The 26,506-nt window shown below is 35.4% G+C and overlaps 1 protein-coding gene across 2 annotated transcripts in view; it reads left to right on the top strand.

Moving 5' to 3' along the window:
* LOC149076979 (nuclear distribution protein nudE-like 1) overlaps positions 1-26,287 on the top strand; it is a 70,403-nt gene extending 44,116 nt beyond the window's left edge. The window contains exons 3-9 of one of the 2 annotated variants that reach the window (XR_016194131.1): positions 12,281-12,429; positions 16,234-16,279; positions 16,391-16,481; positions 18,736-18,888; positions 19,808-19,902; positions 21,160-22,070; positions 23,528-25,048. Coding sequence is in view for 1 of the 2 variants with exons in the window: in XM_089244710.1 (XP_089100836.1) it covers positions 12,281-12,429; positions 16,234-16,279; positions 16,391-16,481; positions 18,736-18,888; positions 19,808-19,902; positions 21,976-22,070; positions 23,528-23,594 (696 nt within the window). In the remaining variant the exon portion in view is untranslated. Of the gene's footprint in view, positions 1-12,280; positions 12,430-16,233; positions 16,280-16,390; positions 16,482-18,735; positions 18,889-19,807; positions 19,903-21,159; positions 22,071-23,527 lie in introns of both variants that reach the window. The other variant, XM_089244710.1, reaches the window with a different exon arrangement.
* Positions 26,288-26,506: the final 219 nt, after the last annotated feature.

Genomic DNA, 26,506 nt, shown 5'->3' with positions numbered 1-26,506 from the left:
ATCATTTACTTCATCAGATGGGGATGATTGTAACAGTAGCCAATATCTTCCTCGCTTTTATACTTTTCGGAAGAAGCATTAATTGAATAGAAGCTGAAACAGACTCATCCTCTTTTATGCCTATTTCCTTTACATTTTTCTTTTCTCGGTCAATGCTGCCACTTTGCTCTCACACGATTCATTTACCTGCTTACTGCTAATGAAGAATATTTTTAGTAACAGAAATCATCCCGAGTGGATATTCGTAAAACCTATGCATTGCAAAATGATCGGTGCAAAAAGTTTTTGAGAGAAGAACAGATGATTTCTATGGCTTCCTTTAAAAAAAAATAGGTTGTTAACAGCATTGTCATATGCTTAGAAGTCACCATAAAAGCCTTATGTACCAAAACGAAACAGTTCAAGTAACGAAAGTTACGCTGAGGAAGTTAGGGACTGTTCTCGAGCTAGAGTAATTTCTGCATCGGCCCCACTAATTTAGGGCTTCAAATTTAAACAAATTATCTTTGTTGAAAAACCAGACCATTTTCAAAAGTTGAGGTCTTCTAATGTGTGCTTTTCCCCTATGCAGAACCCCACAAGTCCCTCAAAGTGGACCCTATGTTCGAGATCAGCTTGTAGTTAGTATGTGAAACGATTACGTTGATAAATTTTACCAAGATTACCTTGTAGTTGTTTCATGAACTACAGATAAAGAATTAAAACTAAAATTAAATTACACGCATATGTAAAATATTAATGTGTAGTAGTTCTGTTGTAAAGAAAAACTAACTATTCTAACAGTTGCTCTGATTAGTCTAAATTAAAAATTACTAGTATAAATCATAAGTGTACCAGAGTATATTTTAACACAATAAGTTAAGTAATAAAAGTTCTAAAAAAGCTAAAAATTTCAATTTTTTCTTTTGCAATCTATAAATTTTATTGATATTGTAATTTTAATTCATATTTTGATAAATGGATAAATGTTATATTACTTTAAATTTATGACGGCACTTCGCTTAAGCCGTCACTCCGCTTAAGCCGTCATAATTTTTCGATAACATGAGGTGACGACTTATCAAGGTTTTACTGTATGTTGAATTTGATTTTTTTTTCAGTGAATTTTTTCCCCTAATGTTCATTCTTTTTTGGTTAGGAAAGAAGGAATTTTTTCCCCCATTTTCTTTTGACAAAAAACACTCAAGAGTAAAAAACGTTTAGGAAAGTCATTTACCTCTGATAAATCATTTACTTTCATCAGATTGGAGATAATTGAAACAGTAGCCAATATCTTCCTCGCTTTTATACTTTTGGGAAGAAGCAGTAATTGAAAATGAAACAGACTCATCCTCTTCCTCATTTGTATGCGCATTTCCTTTACGTTTTTCTTTTATCGGTCAATGCTGTCATTTTGTTCTCACGAAATTCATTTACCTGATTACTGCTAATGAAGAATATTTTTAGAAACAGAAATCATCCCGAATGAATACTCTTAAAAGCTAAGAGTCTGTTAAAAATATTCGGCATCTTTTTGCTGATTTAATAAATGTAGAATGTTTCAGATTTCTAATGACTAGTAATTATCAACTTGCGTAGTTTAAAATTATTAGCTAAGTTTAGTCTCTATACACTTTCTTTTATCCTTTTTTTCTTTCATACCGTACGTGGTCCTGGCTTCACCAGCAAAATCCGCCCCCCGTAAGAGAAATGGCTTTTATGGGGAGCAGGACAATGTCGGGGAACTTAACTGTATATGTTACTGTGAAAGACTGAAATTTAGGGATTGTCAATAATGTTGGCACGTACCAAATAGGTCAGTGAAAGACAGAATATTCGGTTATATTCTTATATATTCGGGCCATCGCCGGTGTATGTCGACATCAGTGCATGCTGAATGCCGACATTTGCCGGTGTAAGTGAGAAATACTGATATTTAGCAAATATTTCGGACATACATCAAGCGGCTATGTGAACGCTGACATTCATCGGAGAATATCGGCATTTGCCAGGTATTGGTATTTCACGGTAACATATATATTGCGCGCATGTACATACATATATCTATCACAATGCAACAACAAAGCTCAATCCTAAAAAAAACCAACTAAGAATATAATATGAAATATTGAAAATATAATGTACAAGATAATTCCGTATAATACTCATATGATGCAGAAAAACTAAGTACAGATATATTTGATTAGCACCGTGTACGTAACAAAACTTAGAGAAGATGTTCACCTATTTAAAAGGCGCTTCAAACACCGTAATAGATTGCGTGCCACTAGTTGCTATTCTGTTTATAGTACAAAGATCCCATATATACAATAAGGGAGTCAATAGCATTGCGGAAACTATGTCCACTTTTGAATGTTATTTTTCCTTTATGGTTCAGATTGAATTAGATTTGTAAAAAATTTAATCGATTGATAACATCAATAAAAATTCTGATAAGGTAATAGGTCATTGATCCTATGAGTCAATTTCAAGGCATTTTATATCCCCATTACCACAAATTTAAATTTTTTGGTCTGAATTCTACTTTTTTTTTTAGAGTGAGAGAGAGAGAGAAAGAGTAAAGGTTTATTTGTATGAATAAACTACATATACAACAACATAACAAAAACAACACAACACATGAACTACACACAAACTGTATACAAGGGTATGATCTCCCAAGGGACAGGGCAGATCCATGAAAATAACACCAAAATGTTTTCTCGTGGCAACACATTGCTATATATACACACATAGCAATATATTGCCCTTATATTACTACTCAACCGTGCATGCACCTGGTAGACCAGAAGCAGGATCAACGTCAGATAATGCACTTTCTAAACTAGCGTGATTTTTAATTTTTTTTCACCCTTACTTGAGTTGGGTTTTTGAGTGCACATGGGAACTGTACAAAAAAAAAAGGCAATTTCTTTATTGTTTTATGTATACAACCCCCCCCCCCAGATAAATTTCAAGATTTCAAGTAACTGCACGTCATTTGAAAACTTTTGTAAATCAAATAGCGTCTTTAAAGTCAACGGTTACAGAGATATCCGCTGCGCAAACAATGTGGGGCACAATGTACGTGCGTGTGTGTGTGAAGCTTTCATATTATGGAGATTGTTTAATATTTATGAATCAAAATCCAAGAATGCTACAATCCTCCACAAACCCACATTTGAACCGGAGTGAGTTTTGAGAGAACAAAGAAAGATTATCTCTCTTTCACACGGTTCTCTGTTCATCTGCGCATCCTGATGGTAATTCACAATCCGGATCCGTGATCACTAATTCTGCTGTTTTCATTAAACTATATGTATTGCAATCAAATTTCAAAATCGTGAATTCACCTAAAATTTTTTAAATAATATTTGTCTCCAATTTCTCAGTCTTTTTAGTTCAAGATGGTTTAAATTGAGGGTGCACGATCTTTACAGTCCACGGGCCAGATTTGAGGGCCAAAAACGTGTATATAAAGGGCAAAGCCACAATGGCCTGCATTCTACGGGATATTCCCGTAATTTTTGCCGCCAAAACTTTTTTTTTATAAAATACCAATTTTTTCATTCATGGTGAACATGTTCAAAGATGTTTAGTTTAATTTTTGAAATCAAGAATTAAGATTATTTTCATGGTTTATAAGTTATATAATGATAATTATGGCTCAAGTTATAATTAATTGCAGTCACATATAAATATATTCATCTCAAATATTTTTCAAAGATATACGTTGTTTTGGCGAGTAACATTTTGAATTGCAGTAGACTAGTCATCATTTCTCGCGATTAGCAAGTTTTCAGAAATTTTAGTGATAGTTGGCAACCTTACTTACGTTTTACAATTTTTTCAGCTGCAACTGGAAACTTTACTTGCCTTTGAAAATTTTTTCGGCTGTAACTGGCAACTTTTCTAGCCTTTGACAATCAGTCTTGGCTCTAACTGGCAACTTTACTTGCTTTTGACATTTCTTTCATTTGTTACTGGCAACTCTACTTGCCTTTGATAATTTTTCGGCTGTAAATTAAAACTTTACTCGCCTTTGACAATTTTTCTCGGCTGCAATTGGCAACTTTATTTGCCTCAATAACTTTTTTAGGGGTATCTCGTATTGTTTATGAAAGGAATATTATCAACCCAGGCATTTATCGTGTTGTGAGATATTGATATTTTCCTGTCGAAACAACTTTTGCGGGCTGGTGGAATCGTTTCGTTAGCGGCCTTGCGGCCCGCGGGCAGGATACTATGCACCCCCTGGTTTAAATCATGAGGAAATGATCGAAAATCAATATTTACAATTCTACCTTCATTATTTATAAAAAAACAAATGAGGGTCAAGAAACTATATAGTATCATCCCATTGATTTCCATGCAATATAAAAATATATATAATTCATCCGTTGGAATAATTTTCTACCTCAATCTGTCAAAACATCGAGAATTTTGTTAAAGGGAAAGAGAATAACTCAGTTATGGCTAGTTGCTTACACATTCACGTTGAAAAAACAACAAAAACAAAAAACACTTTCCATTCCAGACATATTTTTGAATCATTTCGTGTTGTTGTTGTTAGTCGTGCATACAAATGACCACTAACAACACGATAATTTGGTGCGTTTTTCCATTTCCCTGTCAGAATACTCCGAACCGTGGAAGAGGAATAAGTGGACGAACGAACTCGTTGCTCTTTCTTTCTTTCCTCAAAATAATAATAATCAAAACAAGTAAATAAATAAATAATGTGACAAGAACTCTTCCAAAGATGATGGATGAATGCGAGTGTATAAATAAGTGAATAAGAGAGAATGAGAGGAGGAGAAAAAAGGCCAGACCACGAAATGGCGAGACCTTTCCCACGAATGAAGAAGCTTGTTCTGACCTTTTCTTGTTCATCTTGTCGTCTCCAGTCGAAGGGAGGAGGACAACTGTTCGATGACATTCGAGTCACCACGAGTCACGTCATTAGGAGAGGTCATTCGTTGCTCACTAATTATCGTTACGCGACTGTCTGTTTGTTTATTCTTTTTTTTTTTTTGGAACTTTCCTCACCTCTTTGGAAACATCTTAACGGTGTTTAATGGAAGCTTGCTTGGTAAAAGATAGGTGATCAGGTTCACTATTTATATACACACATTACAACATGTACCAATTAGTTAGAAGTTCCGCAGAGGAATATGGACGAGGTGCATGTCTGGTTTAGTAGTAGTAGTAGGTTCTGTAAATTATATTCTGTTCACAATGCATTCCCAGTTTTTATTTTACGCAAAAAAAATCCAATTTTATCTGCCATTGTAGGTATGAAGGGATGCTCGGTATCATTACCTGGTACTACTCCTGTACCAAGTTTTTCTATTATTCTGTAGGTCCATAAAAATATTACAAGGAACCAGATTTTCGATGTATATATTCTTATTACGTGAGCTATCTTCTTCAACTAGAATGTCGATGGTTCGGTCGGTTTGAAGAAGTGTCATTTTTGTGCAATGTGTAATGGCACCTAATTGCCATGCCGAAATTTAGAAGATGCACGCTTCTCTGTTTCTGATGCAACTTGTCTAGGTGTGTAACTCTCTCGGTCTAAAGCCCAATATCAACCCGTATCATGTATGACAAATTTCTGCACTGTGATGTTATTGGAGACTGCGTAGCCTTGTCGGTTGAAATTTTAACAACTTGTAACAGAACCACTTTAGAGAGATAGATGGCTTTTTCTCAGCCCAAGATATCAAGGAAACATTTCATTTTCTGGAGATTATGCTGAGGTGAACTCGGAAAGACAGGATGACTTTTCTTTCCGAGTTCACCTCAGCATAATATCCAGAAAATAAAATGTTTCCTCGAGAACAACTTTAATTATACACACCCTGTATATCCAAATTAGAAGTCATCCCAAACTGGGAAGGATTACTTTTCCGCTGCATCTTATGCTACCGTGAACCACTTGTAATTTAAAGTTTAGTCCTAGTGGGCTTATGAAGCAGTTTTGAAAAATTTCACAATTTGAACAGTTTAATTTTTTAAAATATCAAACTATTTCATGATAGCGCTAAATAAATTTAACACCGGAAATAGCATAATAAAGTTTTTGATGATCTGAGCACAGGAGAAAGAATCACACCTTCAGTCGAAAAAGACGGACTTTTTCAACCTTCTGGAACGCAATTTCGAACAGAAAAAACCGTTTTCTCTTGACATTAAATGGAAATTTTATAGAGGAAATTTTTCCACACCTGGAAGCATAACTTCCACATAAACAAAAAAAAAGGATCATTGAACCCTTTGTTGTTTTTTTTTACTTATCGTTTTTCCTCCCACTGCATTGTATGGAAATTATATTCGGACATTGGTTATTGTCGAATCCTATAAAACTGTCCCAAACTCTACACCATCGCTTGGAAATATCCTTGGGAAGAGAAAGGACGAGGCGAAACATGTAAGAAAAGGATGCATCAACGCATTTTTCACTACACGCTATATTCTCTTCAAAAGGTATTTACACCGAAATTGAAAGGTGCCAGACATTTTTCAGTTATTCTGCATAAATCTTCGACAATAGCATCTCCATTCATAGCATATATGTAGTACTATAGTATAGTGCCAGATGCGGATTTATGGTTTTGCCGCCGGTTGGCTTCACCAATGTTGCCAGCTTTTCTCTCATTCTAGTCAGGCGTGGTTCCATGATGTGACGGGGGGGCGGGGGGACGAACAATTCAAGCATGTTAGATTGCCCCGGGTTTTAAAGGAAGACAAATTATTTAGCTCTTGGGAGGGGCGGTAGTTCCCCCCCCCCCACTAAATCCACAACCTGAGCGGCCCTGATTTTTCTGAGGCCCTACCAGGCAAATTTTTGAAAAATTCAACTACTTCTCATTTTTCTGAGGCCCCTCTTCTCTTGAGGCTCCCTGGTCGTGCCGGGTGGGCCAATGCGTTAAGACGGCGCTGCTTCAGCTGTGAGTAGAGCTAAAGCAGAGATCATCAGGTACGAATGGAGCGAAGGAAGGCGCATCCAGGGCCGGGGCGATGTGTTGGAGAAGCGACTTAATGGATAGGTGCATCGGATCATCCCGTATTTTACGGGACAGAAAAAGTTTCCAACGTGTTGTTCGGCTTTTGGTGGGGTGATCACTCTCCCCCCTTCTGTATCCGCGCTTAATTCAAGTATAATTTTCTTGACCACTCATTCCACGAATTTGTCGAACTTGGCACCGACCTCATAAATATGCCCCTAAGTCACTCATTTGTCAGTACTCTTACAAACTCACTCTTACAAACCGTACACCAACCCGATCTATCACTTAAGAGATTCACTTTCGATTGCCATTTAACCCCTTTACGATCACGAACGTAATGTTGCGTGCTCTGCCTTCACCATTGCCAAGCTTTATAGTAACCCTATCAATTGAAGTTGCTTTTTCTTTCCCTCTTTTCTTTTTGTTCCTCCTGTTAATGATTTTTTTCCCCACATATAATGTATCTTTCTATAAGAGCGAAAGTGAACGCGTTGGGTGAAGGTGAAAAGAGAACTCTTAAAAAACTCTCTTATCTATAATATACAATACAATATGATGCAAATACAACATAAAATCATCACAAGGATCTTTTTGGTATTCACTAACCTGGATCCTTGATTCTTAGGTCGCTCCAATACACGCTGTGGGTCACTCTCATGCTTACACACGCTCTGGGTCACTCTTTTGGATACTTCCATGGTTGAACACGGTCTAGGTCACTCCCATGCTTACGTTATTTAGTTTAGTCATCTGGTCGCACTCTCATGGTGACTCTCTGGTCACACTCCGTATGTCACTCTTTTGGTCGCTAAATGATCAAGTCCCTCGCTCTCTAAGTCACACATTGATTCTGACATGCTTGCACACCGATTTGGTCACTGATATACATGCACACGCTCTATAACACTCGTTGGTCATCAGACCACAAAAGCAAATCACTAGAAATAGGAAAATTAGAGGAGTCCTTATAATCCATATAATCCTTATAATCCATTATAAAATGCAGTATGTACGATTAACAGCTCATTTCTAAATTTTCCTGTTAATCGTAAGGTTCTGATGTTGAGAATGGTGGATAAAGCACTATTGGTAAAGCTGTTTCACCTCAGCCACGAATCGCCAGCTGAAACTTTACGAACGTTTCGAGCACAGAAGAGTATATAGAAAGGCTGTCTCAGATCCAATCATTCCTACCGGAATTCTGTGCAGCGCCCTCTATCAACGAAAATCTTAAATAAATTTGTTTTTCTGTACCAAAAAAGTCCCCCCCCTTCAGGACAATAAATTTTTCTCGAACCGCATTCACACATTTTTATGAATTTTTAAAGTATTCACGAATTTATGGGAACATCCCATATATCAGTGTTTCTCAAAGTGTTCGCCGCGACTACTAGGGGCGTCGTCAACATTTGTCAGGGTCGTCGCGGTAAGATAGAGATATCGTGCTTTGATGTTAATTCGTGTGCACTTTTGAGGTGGTTCTTTTATAAGGTAAAATATCTACCAAACTATTCCGGGAAGTTGCAGATGAACCATGACTTAGGCAAGGAAGTTTGAGAAGTTGGGAGTTTTTCAAAAGTTTTGAGAACCACTGCTATATGCTATTATCAAGACTAAATAAGCTAAATAAAATATTTCACGGGTTTTTATTTTCCGAACGCAGAGCCTATTGTTTGATACTCTCAAAATAATATTCAAAAGAGTTTTCATAAAAAAAAAAATAACACGATAAAAATCTACAAAATATTGGTTAAAATGGATGTAAAATCAAGGTTTTTCAGGTATATTTTCTCACTTATCTGGCTATTGCAATTTTTTCTTCTTCTTATATCTGGTTCTCGAATCGCCTACGAGTCACGATTTTGTGCCGCTGTAGCGAATTGATGCGGCTTTGTTTGTACCAGTTTCTGCAATGGCACGTCCATCATTCCTCCGTATGGGTTAGGAAAGAAAGAAGGAAAAAAAAAATTATATTCTTCTTTTCTAACCTCATCTCTTTAATTATATCAGAACGCGATAACAAAGAAGAATTTTCATTTTATAATTTTCCAAGAATTTTCCACTCGATATATAATTGAGAAAAAAAAGGGACACACACTAGGAAATGAGCGTGACTGTGGCTCTCACAGAAAGCCATATTACATTTTTATTCCAACCTGGGTTAATGACGGAATAGGCCTCACATTATTCTTTGAAAGGCTTCCGGTTTTGTCTCGGGTTCGATCTCGAAAAGTTTGACCGGAATCTCTCTATCGAGGAAGAGATGTTAGAGGTGGACAATAGGCTTCATTTATCACGCGTGAGACCTATGAGACTGTGAACGACGACCCAACGTAGGAAAGAATTCACCGCGGTTATGGTTAACAGCAGCGAAATATAATTTCCAGCCCGAAATTTCTCGTCCGCACGGTCAAACATGTCCATCACCATCATACGAGATATGGCCGCGCGATCGTATATCCATTCCAACATCAAAATTTTATGCCTCTTTCTTTCAGGTTCTGAACCTGTTTTTAATCTTTTCTTGATGCTCCATCTTTTGTATGAATCGGTCATCTCGTAGGCGTGTGAGAAAAATATATATCCAGTCTATTCTGCATTCTTTGCCCCTAGTTTTACCAGCCACTACTGGTACTGAGAGGGTTTTACATTACACGATGGTTGTGACCCCTAACGGATATAATCCAGATGTAATGACTTGCCACCTTCTGAACTTTCCGTTTATGAAGGAGGGAATTGGAAATTATAGAGTTGAAATGAATCTTGGATAACGTCTTTTCAAGATTTTAGGTCGGCAGAATCAGACGGATAATGGCTTTGGCGATGAGGGGTGTGCGGAGGGGAGAGACTCGTAGAATGATGGGAAATTGATGGAATGCATCCAAATGTGTGCTGTTGTGTTTCGAGGTGATGAGAGCTTTTGTATCTTAAATCTATTATTACTGTGTTTAGTTCTTGTGGAATATTCAGTGCAAGGATGTTTTCGATAGCCCGATGTCGATAGTAAACAGCAGCTGAATAGGTAAAAAATTGAATCTTCCCCAGGTTAATCATCCTTAAAGCTTTCTTAAAGCTTCTCTTAACGGATTAGGAATAGAGCACATTAGACGAATATGCTTACGTGTTTCATCATTTATTTTCGACATTTGAAAAAGTCTCTCCGCAGAGAGCCAGGCATATCTTGAAAAGCGAATGGTACCATTATTACCATTAAAAAGGAATTCATTAACTATTAATTTTTGTAAATAGTGAAATACTACTGTGTGTGTGTGTGTGTGTTTTTCCACTACTTATGAAATAATTTCTTCCAATAACTTAAAAATTATTTCTTTTGGCAATTACGAAACCATTTCTCTCTTTTAGCTCTCTGAAATGTTTTTATAAAAGTGAATTTAAAATTACTTCTTCCACTAATTCTGGAAATTTTTTTTATCATCGATGTTTTTTTTAGCATTTCTATAAATTCTTTAGCTATATGTCAGTCTTTTCGTGAGCGGGCCACTGGAAAAAACTTCGAAGGGCCACATGTGGCCCTCGGGCAATGCATTGAAGACTCCTGCTCTATAGAGACTGATCTGACTATGGTTGCTTTGATAACCAGCAATTCAAAGTCCATGCATTTGCTGTGATGTAGTGTTACACGAGATCTCGTTCAAATCTCCAGAGACATCGACCGACCCATCAGTAAAAATTTTGACGTAATCATATAAGTAAGAATTGAGCATCTTCATTCTTACTATTATTTTTTTCTGCTTTAAACTCAACATATATATTGAAGTTGATATTACTCAACTTCAAACTCAACATAGATGTATTGCCCTATACATGCGAAGAACAGTTGTGCGTTGATTCGTCTACATCTCCAATGATCGATCGATATGCCATATGATTGTTTATTTAGTAAAAGCTATTTTATACAAACTATAGGCAAGGCTAGCATGCATGTTTAACCAAAAGATTCCAATCGAATGATGGATTATTACCTTGATAATTTCCAGTAACTCGCGTGTTTGCAGTTGTAGCCACTCGAGCGGAAATAATTCACGTAATCGATGTCATGAAATGACAGTTGCCTCGATACCGTAACACATACACACACAAGAAGTAGTAAATAATGATAAATACATAATTTTTTCTCTCAAAAAAAAAAAAAAAAATCCATGTCGGTGTTGCTTGAAGGAAGGCAAGACTGTTTCCGCATTGAATTTCGAAGCTTCTGGAAAATAATAAAAGCTTGGGATTATGAATGCGAGTAGAAAGAACGTTTTCTCGCATCGTGTACACCCAGTTATATAATCATGTCCTTCGAAAGGATTTTCAGTCAATCGCCTCGTATTTAAGGAATACATGGTGCCAGACTTATCGCGTGATGAAATATTTCGCACCGAAGAAAATACGTAATGCAAATAGAAGGGAAAACTCGGGATCTTTTGGGATTGCGAATGAGGTAACCATATGAAACGTTTTCCCTTGGCTTTCCCGTACTTTTCACCGTTCCGATTTTTTTTTGTAAATAAAAATATCCCTCTACTTTTTTTCATATTTTCAACGAAAGCTACTCGAATTTTTTATCCTTCATTGAAATGATGGATTAAAATTATTTTGCCAACTTGCAAAAGAAAATTATGATTATAAAATGAATATTGTATCTCTCATATTTGTCATAATTAACGCTTTATTTTTATTTTTTCGTAGTAAGTGATTAATACACAGTGATTTACACAGTAGCACTTCATTTTCCTCGACTGACCATTCTAGCAATAACTGGCAACTCTGCTCATTTTAGGCATCATATTCGGCAGCAGTTGTCTACTTCTTGTTGTACTTGAAATCCTATTTTCCATATTTTTTGAGAAAAAAAGAAACATGGCCAGCCTGTGATATTGTAAAGACTCGAAGAATACTTTTTTTTACGGATTTTTTTAAGCGAATCACAATATTGAGGTTTTTCAGGAATTTTTCTATAAAGAGACGAAAAAATCTGAAGATTTTGATGAGGCCAAATAATCGGAAAGCTTCTGGGTAAATCGGAAGCATTTTTAACTCCTATGAGGGATAACTACAAAACCTATTCAAGTTTAAAAACGGATAGCCTTAGGAGAAAACACGTTGGTTAAAATTTATACACGTATTATTTAACCCCCTTAACGAACAGGGCAAGATACCGACCTTAAAATGTATAATTACGTAACGTTTGTGTATTAAAATCATGTAATTGTAGGTTTTTGACGATTTGGGAAACTATTTGCCATGTATTAATTAATTCGACTTTTTTTTCTTTTCTTCAGAGTAAACTGAACGAGCACAAAAATGAAACGACTCGCACAATTGCCGCGTTGCAAGACGAGCTGAATCAGACAAAATTAGCCAGAGATGATTTGCATCAATACGTCCGAAAACTCGAGCAGAAAAACGATGATCTAGAAAGGGCGACGAGGTAAATCCACATGTCTATATTCTTTCCAGAATCAATATGTATTGGTGTCGGATGCTTGAACATTCACAGTATTTATTCGCAGACAACCGAGCAACCCCCCCCCCCACATCGTAGCACCCACTCACCCATAATTACCCCCTGTATTGAATAAGAAATCTCTTGAAACTTAAGACGAGCATCCACAGGTCTAACGTGTAACTCTGACAACTCAATCAAAATACATTAGACACCCGTTATAACGACCCCACGTTACAGCGACCATTCTATTACAACGATCGATAGGATAAGTCCATGGGCGTAGATACGGGGGGGGGCGTGGTTGGGCATTGCCTCCCCCCCCCCCAGTGTCAAACGGGGAATCGACTAATCTAATGTATATATGAATTGGCATCCTCACCATCGTGCCCCTTCCCCTAGACTTCCAAGTCTATCTCCACCTATGGATAAGTCCCTAATGTATTACGACCCTCCCAATATAACGTCCGTTTTCGACGGGACGAAGGGGGGGGGGGTCGTTTTATCGAGCGTCGACTGTACTATGGAATTATTAATATTATATGTGTAACAGCAGAGACGCAGATTTAATGCTTTGACGCCCGCGGGCTATTCAAATCTTGTTCCTTCTTCCGTTCCAACCACCACCACGAATTACTATAATATTTGTAGCCCCTATTTATTTGCCACCCCTTTAGCCCTCCATAACCACACTATTAATACTCCTCTGTTCAAATGATACGTTTTACAACAATTTAAAAATATTTGTTATAACTGAAAATGATTAATTATTTTAATCCAATTATCATGTGCTATTATTAAACAGGGTGTCCCATAAATTCGTAAATAGTGTAAAAATTCATAAAAATTGAAGGAATTTGTGTATTTGAATGTTGTATGCGAAAAAAGTAATTTTCATGAAGGGGTATTTTTTTGTTTTTTGGTTTAAGAAAAAAATGTCGATAGGGGCCACTATAAAACAACAAATCGCTGGAAATACGCAAATCAGAGTCCTATTAAATGCAGGGGTGTACGATTAAAATCTCATTTCTGAATTTTCCTGTTACTGGTCGCTTACATAAGGTTTTCATTGTGATGCTGACAATTGTGGATAAAACACTGTTGGTGAAGTTGTTTAACCTCAACCACGAATCGCCAGCTGAAGCTTTAATAACGTTTCGGAGTTTCCGGCACAGAAGAGTTTGAAGGAAGTTTCAGGTGAAATCACTATTGCGGGAGTTTCTTGCAGCACCCTCTGTCAACAAAAATTTGAATTAGATTTTTTTTTTTCCTGACCAGAAAAAAAAATCCTCTTTTCGTAAGAATAATTTTTTTATAAACCACATTCAAATTTACCAATTTCTTTATTTTTTATAAATTTTTAACTATTTACGAATTTATGGGACAACCTAATATTAATTACTATTAGAAATGGGTATTTTGAGATATAATAAACATTAAAATAAAATTGAGCTAGTTAAAACCACGAAAAACCCAATTGAATGTCTTTGAGTAATGTTAAATGCACAATAAGGTATTTAACATGATTAGAAACTCACTATTTTAGTCATGAATTTTATTGACATACAAAACAAAGAACGTAGAAGAGATAATTTTTTTCGTTCATTTTACCTGAGGGGCCATTCAAGTATTACGCCATCATCTATGGGGGAAAGGGGGGTTCCCGATTTGCTGACTTTTGATGACAAGGGGGGAGGGGGGGGGCTGCTTAAGTGCTCTGGAACTGTACCACGCATCACGTAAATAATCTGAAAATGTGCCGCGGGTAACTTGAGTGATGTACAACCGCACTGGGGGGGGGGGGGCACTCTTAAGTGCTCTAAAAAAACTACGTCCAATGTCACGGATCGCATAAGTGTTCTGGAACTGTGTCCCGTGTCATTTAAATGATCTGAAAATGTGCCACGGGCCGCTTAAGTGTTCTCTAATTGTACCACGGGACACTTAAGCGATCTGTAAATGTGCCGCTTAGTTCAGTTTTACAAAATTAGGTTTGAAGAGGGCAGGCCGCATCAGATAACCCCCAGGGCCATATTTGGTCCGCGTGCCAAGGGCCTTAATGTGATTTATCATTATATGGCTTAGAGCGTGGGTCGCAATGAATTTATTAAAGATAAATTTTGAGTTCATATCCTTCAAAATGGCATTGAAATTAACAGAAACTGATTATAATAATATATAAAGGTATTTTCTTCCGAAATTTCAATTAAAAAAATTATTTTTTGCATTAAAAAAAATAAATTTTTGATCGTGGGAGGAAGGTACGAGCTCCCCTATGCCCCCTCCCCGTGTACGTCTCTGATCCCACCAATATGCGTTAGGATTCAGAGGGGCAGAGCTGGTGACGAAATTTTGCTGACAAGGGAAGGGGGAGGGAGTCAAAAATGGTTACAAATTTGCTGACGTAATACTTGAACGGCCCCTAAACTACCGATTACTCGTGTTCCGTTTACCAAGCGAAATAGCGCTGTTTATTCAAAATGTGTGTGATAGGAAATCAGGGTTAGATTTTTGACTTCAGAAGCTAACTCAGTATTAAAAGTCAAAAACTTTTTGTCAATATGTTAAAACGTATTTTTATGTAGCTAAAAGTGCTTTATATTTTAAATTATAAATACTGAGTTTAGAATACCTATTTTGGTATTTCACATTTTCTTATCTGCCCAAGATTTTATTCCATGGTAAAAATTCTTGCGCAAATTCTGTCAACCACCAATTTAACTCATTTATTCTCACCTAAAAATTTTTTAGTTTAGGTTGTATAAAGCCCGAGATTTAAAGAGAATTTTAAATCAATACAGAGCTGGCAGGACTTGATACCCAAAGCATTATTTTGCACATTTAAAATACAGCTTCAACACAACGAATAAGTTATAGGCGTTTCTTAAGCATCATATACAAAAGCCAGCACTGCCAAATTAAAAAACATTTCAGTCCTGCAATTCAATATGTATTTTGATATTGCTAGATATATTCTAATGTTATTCACACAATAAGGGTATTATTTTAAGTTCGTGATTATCTAAATAATTTGATAATAACAAAAATCACATTACATACATGGTGTAAAAGAACGTTTTAAACACCTATCTGTTATGAAAACGGTACAGCATATGGTTTATATCAATACACGTATATAAGCAGTGGGAGAAATTTTGGAAGGTCGAGAATCATCATAAATTGAATAATACCAAATAGTTCCATAGTTTTTCACTCAGCTTTTATGTTATGCTCTATTGAAATTGTATATTTTACAAGAAAAAAAATATATTGTTCAAAATAATTCTGTAGAAAGTAGAAAACTATTTTACAATCTATTAAGTATTTATTCTTTTTATAACATGAAGTGACTTTTAGCATTACATGCAATCAATGCGTGTATTTTCAATGGGAATTTTTATACTAAAAAGCAATATTTGAGGTTTTTGACGTGACAGTTAAAACCGTCAAAAACCTACCAATCCTGATTACTATGACTCAAACATGAAACATTATTTTAAATTCTAAACAATCATTACATACGTTTGGGAAAGCATATTTGTGTTCGCCTTTAATGAACAGAAAGGTAATTTTCGAACAAGCAATAAAACCTTGAGAATGAACGTTGACTAATTCCGCCGTGACAATGAAACCTTGGCCCATAGCAGTGGAAATATCGCATCGTTTGTTATCAATTTTTTAAACGTATTTTTTTTATGTACTACATATATACCGTATAAATTTTATTTATTTTATTCAATGTCTTACACGTCGATTGATATGTTGCTTTATTCCGTCATCCATATATAGAGCATCAGTCGCTACCTTGGAGGACTTCGAAGGAAGACTCAATCAGGTATCAATGAAATTTAATTTTTTTTTTTTTAAATACGCTCAACTTTTTCGTTGCTATGCCTATGATATTTATACGTGCAATATAAGATGAAATGATAATTTCGTTGTATAGGCCATAGAACGGAATGCATTTCTTGAAAATGAGCTTGATGATAAAGAAAACATGGCTGTACTCATACAGAGATTAAAGGACGAAACCAGAGGTATTTTTTTAGTTTTCTTCATTAATTGTACTTTTATGTGTCGGTTTGAATCAGGCAGGTTGCGGAAGTTCCAGTCGTACAGGACCGCAAAATATTGGGGTCCGTAAAACGGGATTGAAAGACCCTGACTATAAGTTGCCGTTGCTAGTTAGTGTGAAGTACCGAGCATTGAACTCTCGTCTTGTTCACCTTGGTTTCTCTATTTACTGACTGTAAGTGTTTTGACTTCAATTGCTCAACAAAGCCGTAGCTAAAAATTCTATTAAATCACAGATATATCATAAGCATAATATGTCGTAAATATTATTACCAAAACACTCATACAGATAAGAATGAATAGCCAAAGCCTTTTTTTTTCCGCCAGTCAGATGCGGAAAAACAGTGATAATATTTATGAGCTTAGTACCAGGACCATATAACCAGGGCTGTCTCATGAGGGGGCCGGAAAGGATACCAGTGACGTCCCGAGTGACGTAATTCCCCTACAGAACTAAGTGCGCCCGCTTTTGCTACCTTGTTAATTATGGTAGTTTGCACGATCAACGATCAGTTTACAACCGGTGTAATTCTTTCCAAAATTGTCTTTTTGGATTATTTTCATTAGTATCTGTTTGTTTATTGGCTTACTTCGTTCAGCCATTTAAACATTTGAAATGAGAAGTTTTGGATTTTCTTATGAGTTAACTTCCATTACAGAAATCCTACTTTACAATGTTTGAAGTTATTATTATTTTGGTTAGCCGGTAGATTTACCGACAGTATTGCACAAGCTTTCAAAAAAAAATTTGAGTTAAACCTAGAAGTAGATTCTTCAGGTCATCTTCATAATCACTAGGTTGAAAATTATTGCTGCACATATATAAGTATACTTACTGTTCATTCGATCGAGCCTCTTACTTTGGATACCCATGTATGGCAAGTCTGTCGGTTTTAAGGAAAAGTGTGATAAGTGAATTGAATCCCGAGTTTCTTTGTCTTTCCAAGAATTTTTCTTGCACGTTGCAATCACACAAGAACCCATATTTGTTCATAACTGATTTACACAAAAATATATAAAAATCTCACCCGTGCATACCATTAACACTAAATCAACACCATGAACGAGAAAAAAACAATAAAATAAGCAACTAAAATTTAAAAGAATTCTCTTCAATGTAAGCTGTTGCTTTTGCGAGAGAAAAGTAGTAGGGCTTTGAGACATCACTCAGCAGCTCCGAGACAATCAAACCAAAAGCCACATCGCCATATGGCAATATCGGCTCATTGTCCTCACGGACTGGATATACCTCTGGCAATCTATTTATAAAAAAACATACATTACAATCATAACAACTATAAAATCATAATCTAAGTATAAAAATCAGTTGCGAGATCACAATCTACGTATACAATCGCAAATCAAGCACATAATCCTGTTTCGCATATTAAATCTTAATTCGAATATAAAATCTTAAATCGCATATTGAAATCAATAATAAATCAGATAAAATTCATAATCAATTTCATTCTTAATTTAAATCGTTCGATTTCGACGGCATTATACTGTTCTTGTGCCATCAGTCAGTCTTCTTTATAGTAGATCAATTTCTTTTTTCTTTTATACAGTAGTTATACGGTATAGGCTATATATAGTTCGTATCTTTCTCTCTTTTTTTTTCTATCAAAAACACATGAGATAGAAAATATTGGTCATTTTTATTCCTCATGCTTGAAATTAATTTCAGTGAACTGAGATATTAAAGGAAAAAAATATTTTTTAATATTTCGATGGTTTTCTCATGTCCAAATGCTTCTTTAAAAAGATATGTGTACGGAAATTCCTAAATATCATGTTAGAAAATGAATGAGAATTTAGTGAGGAAAATTAAAAATCCTTTCATGAGGATAATAATTAACAGACACACGTAGATGACAAACACCTAATCAATTGAATACAAAAAGGTTAGAAAACGTAAAACAGTAAACAAATATGTATTAATTAAAATATCGCGCATGTGTAAATTAAATGATTTTTTTTAGTTTTTTTGCTAGCTAGTCCGAAAAATAGATGGCAGCACTATAACGAGCATTACGTAGAAACAAACTTCGCGTTAGGTTCACAACACGTGCACGTACATACCAACATGTACTAATTCCTTAGAAGTTCCACAGAGGAATGTGGATAAGGTGCATGTGTGGTTTAGTAGTAGTAGTTTTTTTGCCAGCGTTTTCGAAATGCGAAAAACATAAGGAATATATATTACTTTTATTTCAGATCTCAAGCAAGAACTGATAATTCATGAGAATCCACGAACTATTTCCATCCCAAAAACACCAGAGAAGCTTAAAGAGCTACCAAAAGTGGAAGCTGAAACACCACCATCATCGACACCATCAGCATCATCATTGCCTAGATTCAAATTGAGAAGTATGGAAATTATATTCTTTTTATTTATACATAATTTATGAGATTTTATTCACCATTAATATTTCTGTTTCGCCCACTCGTTTCACAAATAAAATGAGATTTTAAGTTGAAATGCCAATTCTCACATACAACATTTTCAATAGGGGAAAAAAATTAAAAAATCCAGCATTTTGCTAAATATGAATATATATAAATAATATTTTTAGACCAATAAGCATTAGCCGCGACTCAAAATTAGCAAGATCAGGTTCACTTCCCATAAGACTATTATATTGTTTTTCGAAATTTTTTTGTGAAACTTGTGACGCAATAAGCGCATAATTACGGATCACTTGAGTGATGCGTGGCACAGTTCCAAAGCACTTAGCGGCCCGGACTCATTTCCAGATAACTTGGACCCCCGGAACATTCAGAGATCACTAATGTGGCTCTGTAGGGGACTTATCAATAGAGGGAATGTAGTTCAATTGTCCACACACACACACAAAAACTAAAGGAAGGGTATTTCTCGTTTTATGCACACGCCCAGTAAAGGCGCCATTAAGAATATTTCATATTTTTATAAAGGGTGGTTGATGACTTAAGCATCATCCAAACCCCCTACCCCTTGTCATCAAATCGTAACCCCCATCGATACTGACGTAATACTTGGATGATCCCTTATACTTTTCCCTTTTATATTTTTTATCTTTCCCCATTCTTCCTTTTCCTAACCTGCCGTTAGATTAGGGCAAGGTATCAGCTCGCAAATTGAGATAATCCAAATTTCTTGCCAAAAGCTTGTACGTGAAGCTGTTAAGAACCCCTTATGTAGAGTGAAAAGTTAATGCGCGTTAGTTTTAAAATATAGTTAAGAAATACATTCTCACACATCTTCATGCATTCATTCATAATAACATAATTATTATTATTACTACAGGGAGTCCGACGCTAACAACAAATGGTGTTTCACCGCCAATAAATGTTCCATATTCCGCTTTAACAATCGTCGGTGATCTCTTGAAGAAAGTTGGCGTGAGTATTACCGTATTCCTCTTTATTACGTATGTTGTGATTATGGTATTTCGATTCTTATATCCTTGATTTTTAATATTTGAAAAGATTTTTGATTGCACTATTTATTGTGATTATATGTTTGTGCATACCTGAACATTAATACAGTAAATACATTTTGAATACAATTGTTAAATTAAAAATAAATTTTGCCTGTTTGTGGCATTGTATTTGTATTTATAGTAACTTAAATCATTACAAATAATTAAAATACAGGGTGTACCATAAATTCGTAGGCAGTTTAAAAATTTATTAAAATTGAAGGAATTGGCATATTTGAATGTGGCTTGCAAATAAGTTATTTTCACGTGCAAAGTTATTTTTTTGGTGCAAAAACAAAACTTAGTTCAAACTTTTGTCAATAGAGGACACTGCACAGACGCAAATCACCAAATTTCCTTACAGAACCTTTCTTCAATATCTTCTGTGTCCGAAACGTTCGTAAAGCTTCAGCCAGCAATTCGTGGCTTCGAAATAAAACTTCACCAACAGTGCTTCATCTGCAAATGTCAGTATCAAAACCTTATCCAAGCAAGTCCCAGGAAAATTCAATAACGAGCTGTAACCGTAAACTCCGCATTTTATGACTCTGATTTGCATATACAAACACGAAGGCCACAACAGGCAAAAAGTACAACGAGGTGGCTGCAAAAAGATGCCAATGAAAAATGTGGATGTCAAATATAACTAAAATACAGCAATCATCACGAGGAGAAAACAATTACATGCTAAAAGTAATGCAAACGAATGACTATGATAAAATGAAATGCACTGCACATAAAAATTCATGGTTGTTTTATACCTCATTACGGCTAGCTTTACATACACGTGGTTATGGATATTTCCAGTAATTTGATTCCGTGAAGCGCTTTCTATCGACAAAAAATTTAAACTAATTTCCTTTATGTACCAAAAAAAGGGTTCCCCCTTCTTGAAAATGATTTTTTTGCAAACTGCATTCAAATACACCAATTTCTTTAATTTTTATAAATTTTTAAACTGTTTACGAATTTATAAGACACTCTGTATAGTAAAAACTCTTGGAAATTAATTGAGATATATAGTTATAGAATACATTTTATTGTTAAAATCTGCTAGATTTCAATGATTACTCTCCAATTTAAGTTTTGTAATAATTTAAGATAGTATTTAGAAATAAATAAGTGGGAGTAGTATTGGCATTATCATTTTACTGATGTTTCTTTCCGTTTCCTGCAGCAGTTAAATATTATGAAGAGGAAACCTAGCGGATCATCATAATTTTGCTATGCTATGCATGATGTTAGAATTGCTAAAGTGACTAACCTGAAGCATGAGTAGGGAGAATGCTATAATTTAAGCATAGTCTCAAAATACAAAAAGTGGCATGTAATGTAAGAATTTCATTATGACATGCATAGAAACAAAATGTGATCTTTCATAAATTTATTTTTACATTTGTATATAAAATTTGTTGTAAAAATAATGGTAATGTGTTTAATGATTTTTTGCCGCCATGATGTTTAAAATCATGATCAGTTATGAGTCTGAATATTTTTCATAAAAATTTATAGTCACACCACCCAAAAATAATAATGATAACATTGAATCAATAACAACTAAAAAAGTTATAGAATGCATAAAATTTGTTGCAATTAATTCCTGATGAAAAAAATTACTTTGCATGGATCTCCTGAACGATTGACACGCACCAATGAAATTTGTCATGTCTGGTGTCAGAGCAGCATGCTCTTCTGAACGAATACTGCAATTGAATAAATCCAAATCACACAAGTTAAATATTACGTTAGTAGTTAAGAGCCTCCATTTTTCATTATAGTTAAGTTGAAGCTTCCCTTTTTTCCCCTTATATTAGCACCGTTGCTTTTAACATACTTTCATCGCTAAGAGAATTTAATTTAAAATGATTAAATATTCATAGATATGAATAGTATTAATGCCATTAGTTACTATATCAGAAGCATGAAGAAATATTAGAGTTAGATGCCTGCAGTTTTGCCAATTTAACCACACTAACGCAACATAACTCACCAGGTTCTGGAATCGAAGTTACAGTCCTGTCGTAATTGTTTGAAGGATAGTTCTGATATAGTGGATAAGAGATCTCCAAGCAAACTTACAACTACAAAGTAAGTAAAATATAAATTATAATCGGATTTTATGTAATTTATGTAATCACTCCATTAGTAATATTAATCACGTCAATAATTGCAGGAAGTTATTGATGCTATTCCTGTGACATTTATTTCATAATTGGTATATACATAGACCCAAGATCGCCATTACCAGATGTGAAACCTGGTGCGAAAATGGCAGTAGGGAGTTTCAAGGCAGTATTATTTTAATAGGTGTGCCTGTGCCAACGGGGGGTATAGGTGAGGGAGCTCCAGAATTAAACAGGGCTTCACACTCCGTTGAGAGCGAAAACACACACACGCTGTTCACAGTTCACATCGACCACGCTGTGCGCATGGACCCGGCTTAATCAATACATTTTTTTTTTTCCGATTTCAATACTGCGTGCGGCCGTACGCGTTTTTATTATCTCTTGAGCGGCCATATAGGGCGGTTCTGCAGAGACCGAGTCAGAGTTGGATTTTTGACTTTTCCTCTTTTGGGCGACACAAATGTTGCCGCCCTTTTCCTATTTTAGTCTAATTTTCACTCCTCAAACTTTCCGGCTCGGGTTATAGCCCGCTCAGCGCCACCCCTGTATATATATAAATATGTTTCCGTCTCTAGGTTCCTCTTTTCGTCACTCACATGCTTGCACACTTTTATTGGTCATTTTTCAGGTGGTCGTTTATCATTTGGTCGTTCACTGACGTGGTTCTTTGCTCGCAAGACTTTTCTTAGGGTCTCTCTCTGCTCAAACACTATCTAGGTCACTCTTTTGATAGTTCACTGACCTGCTCCATAGCTCTCCAGATCCCTCTATTCAATCACTTGGGGGGGGGGGGGGGGGACTTGCTTTCTAGGTCACTCTTTTGGCCAATCACAAGCTTGCACACTGGTTTGGTCATTCACATGTTTGTAGACAAGCTCACACTAGGTCACTCTTTTGATCGTTCACATGTTTGTAGACAAGCTCACATGCTAGGTCATTCTTTTGATCATTCAATGCTTGTACGCACTCTAGGTCTTACGATCACTCACCAGCCTATTTCCATGCTCTCTTCATCACTCTTTCGTTCTCTTACTGGCGTACTCTAACGCTCCCTAAATCACTCTTTTGATCACTCAAACGTTTGCTGACACTTAAGATCACTCTTTTGGTCAATCACATGCTTGCACACTATTTTGAACACAAACTCTCTAGCTCACTCTTTTGGCCTCTCCCTGACCTGATCTTATCCTTTATAGCAGAAGTGGATTGTTGATTTACAGCCCTTGATCAAAACATTTTGCCGCAATTCTCCCATTCCATTAATTTTCTTGACCACTCATTACTCAAAATGTGCCTCCCTGGGCTAAGCCCCGCTAAGCTGCTTCTCTCGCGTGAACCAGCTTCTGTATAAAATCGTAATGCGATTTATTAGATTTATTGCATAATAATTGAATTTTTGTTTTGTTTGTTTGATTCCAGCAATGTGAGGCACGTCAACGGATCATCTCTTTCCACTCCGAAGGATTGTATTCCCCTGACAGCTTGAACGAAGGGCTATTTATTGCGGTTCTCTTGAAAAAAAAATTGTTCCTAAAACTTTTTTTTCTATATGATTGTTGAATTATTATTTTTATTTTTTTGTCACGTAAAAGCATGTGATTGTGCAGAGAAAAAAGTTAACTAAATTTTTTTTTGTTTTCTTTGAAGAAAAACAAATCCTGGTTCTAATTGTTGTTCTGCACCATCTTCCCGATATTTGTAAATGTGTATATTGTCTCTAAAGACCTGTTTTTTTTCCTTAATGGTTGAGGAAGTTATTATTGTTAGTTATATAGAATTAATGTTGTGCATTTTAATCAAACATTGTAGTTGTTGTTGTTGTGTTAAAGCATTTGGGTGTTCGCATGTAAATTTCGCCTTTTTTGTAGTATATATACATAAATCATCCTAATGAATAATTACGTTCACCTCAAAATAAACAAGCATATGCTTAAATTTGAAAACTGACAATCAGATAATTATAAATTTACTCATATAAATTTCATTTAATGTCCAAATTTTTGTAATTAAGTTATTTTAGTGATAGTTGATTAAGCGCTTGGCAAAAAATATGTTTGAAGGTTGAAATTTTGTAACTGTTTTGTGCCATTGACTCTTTATAAAACCCTAATTTTCACATAAATCTTGAATAATACGGCTTTAGTTATGTTAGATGACTGGGGCCTTCTTGAAGACTATAATTAGGCTTGGATAGTAAAAAGATTAAGATAAATGGCTTTTTCACAAGGAAACAGGTGTTTTCTGGATTTTATGCCGAGGTGACGTCTGAAAGACCTTATCTGGTCTCGAACTCGGGCCCCTCTTGCGTTCCGGACAAGCATGCTACCTTCACCTAGGCATAAAATTCTGAATATGTCTGTTTCCTTGAGGAAAATAAAACTTCTTATTCAGTATATAGATTCAATTACTAAGTAAATCTGAAATAAGTTCAAAATGTCTTTACATAATAATGATTTTGCCTTTTACCCTATAACGCATGAATTAACGCATATTTTTTTTTGTCATTTTCTCACTATAATTATTGACAATACTGCTGTGATTAAAATTTATCATTAGAGTTTCCGCTTATTAGAGCTCAAGAAAATACAGAAACTGCATTTTTTTTCTGATGTCGATTAAGTGGAATAATGGATTTTCGTTTTATAACACTGGACAACAAATTTTGACAAAGTTTCTGCATCCGAAACAAAAATAATCACTTATTATGTAATTCTGCATGCTGTATACGACTTTTACCATAAAAAAAAGCTGGATATGCTACTGCTTTCTCTGAGAAATCACATATATAACAATACAATACATTGAAACAACATACATATACAGAAACCACAACAAATGTATAGCAAGCATAACATCATGTATTTGCCTCCAGTCATTTTGAAATAAAATTATACAAGTTATATAAAGTTTGCAATCAAATAAAAGAAATTTACAATATTTAAAAAGAAGTAAAAAGACAGGAAAAAAATGATATTTGAATGTAGACACAGTAGAACAGTTATTTATAATGTGATGAAGAAAGCTGGAATTCTGAGGGTAGCTTAATGCTAGTAACACAACAAATATATAGAAATGAACCATGATTTATTAATACACCGTCAATCAACTGCTTCGACAAGGGGACACTAGTATCGTTTAGTGAAGGACAATTGAAGTTTTTAGTGTGGCAAGAAGTTTTTCTCTAGGGTTGTCAATAAATGGAATTGCTTACCTCCGGTGGGGTCGTGAATTCTAACACAAAATTATCCCGTTTAAAAAGAAATACGCTATACACATGTGGGGATAGATCGAGAAGCTATCCATACTTAGAATAAGACAGCCATGATTGTTTTTATGGGCAGTGCATTATACAGTAGTAATTAGTTTTTTTTTCGTCATATATGCTTTTATGTTTTGTTGTATTTCGGTTATATTTGACATCCATATCTTTTATGAGCACAATATCTTCAGCCACCTCGTTGAGTATATAGAAAACACAACAGTATACAGAAAACATAGCAAAAATATATACATAGAAACGCAAATGTGTTGCAGCACAATAGTTCATTTATCTGTATCTGACACGTTAGTTCGTTTTGCATAGTGCTTGAGTGCTTGTACTGTACATAAGGAGCATCTCTTAAAATTGTCCAACAGTACTCAGGCAGTGTCGAGGTTACTCATTTTCACTGGCAATGTTGTTCTATAGGGGAGGGGGTCCTTACCACTTCATCATATATTAAGGCTCGTAAAGCACTTTTCAACTGTTAACAGGGTAACATCTCAAAACAACGGCCAATAAAACTATTTTATGGTGACATTTGTGTTCAGCAGATCAAAAATATAAGGAACTGTATATATATTTTTTTATGTCGAATGCAATTTCATTGTTGTCCAGTGTGAAGGTGTTAAAATTTTCAAGGTATAAAAATTTGAATTATTTAATGCATGACATTGCTAGTATTTCAATACACTATTTTTTCTTTCAACTATTGTAATATACAGAGCTCCTTGTACTAGAGTGGATCTCCAGGCCAAGACTTTTGGCCGATCTCTTATATTTATTTTCTAGTAAATTTTTGTTTAAGCATTAAAAAAATTAGGTGGATGTCTAGGTGCATAGACTTTACTTACTAACTGAAATGGCGACCCATTCTATATTCCGAAGAATTTCGAACCGATAAAGGTCACCGCCGGGGTAAAAAAAAAAAAAAACAGACCGGGAGGAATTTCAGTCCATTCCTTGTAGAGGTCATGATCAGGGGGCGTTCACGGGATCAACCTCTGGAGGGAACACGAAAAATTCCTTCTAAAGAAATTTTGAGTCTCACCAACCTTCAAAAAAGTTATAAAATATCTCATTTTTTAAAGGTATTTCTTTCTATTAAAACAGCATAGATCTCTGGTAAGAACAGAAAA

This window comes from Pholcus phalangioides, unplaced genomic scaffold (genome assembly GCF_987345545.1).
Source record: "Pholcus phalangioides strain wild (caught in Gottingen) unplaced genomic scaffold, Ppha-v1.0 ptg000015l_1, whole genome shotgun sequence".
NCBI classification, from domain to species: Eukaryota; Metazoa; Arthropoda; class Arachnida; order Araneae; family Pholcidae; genus Pholcus; species Pholcus phalangioides.
The sequence above is the reverse complement of the archived record's forward strand: the minus strand, read 5'-3'. Positions and strand labels throughout refer to the sequence as shown.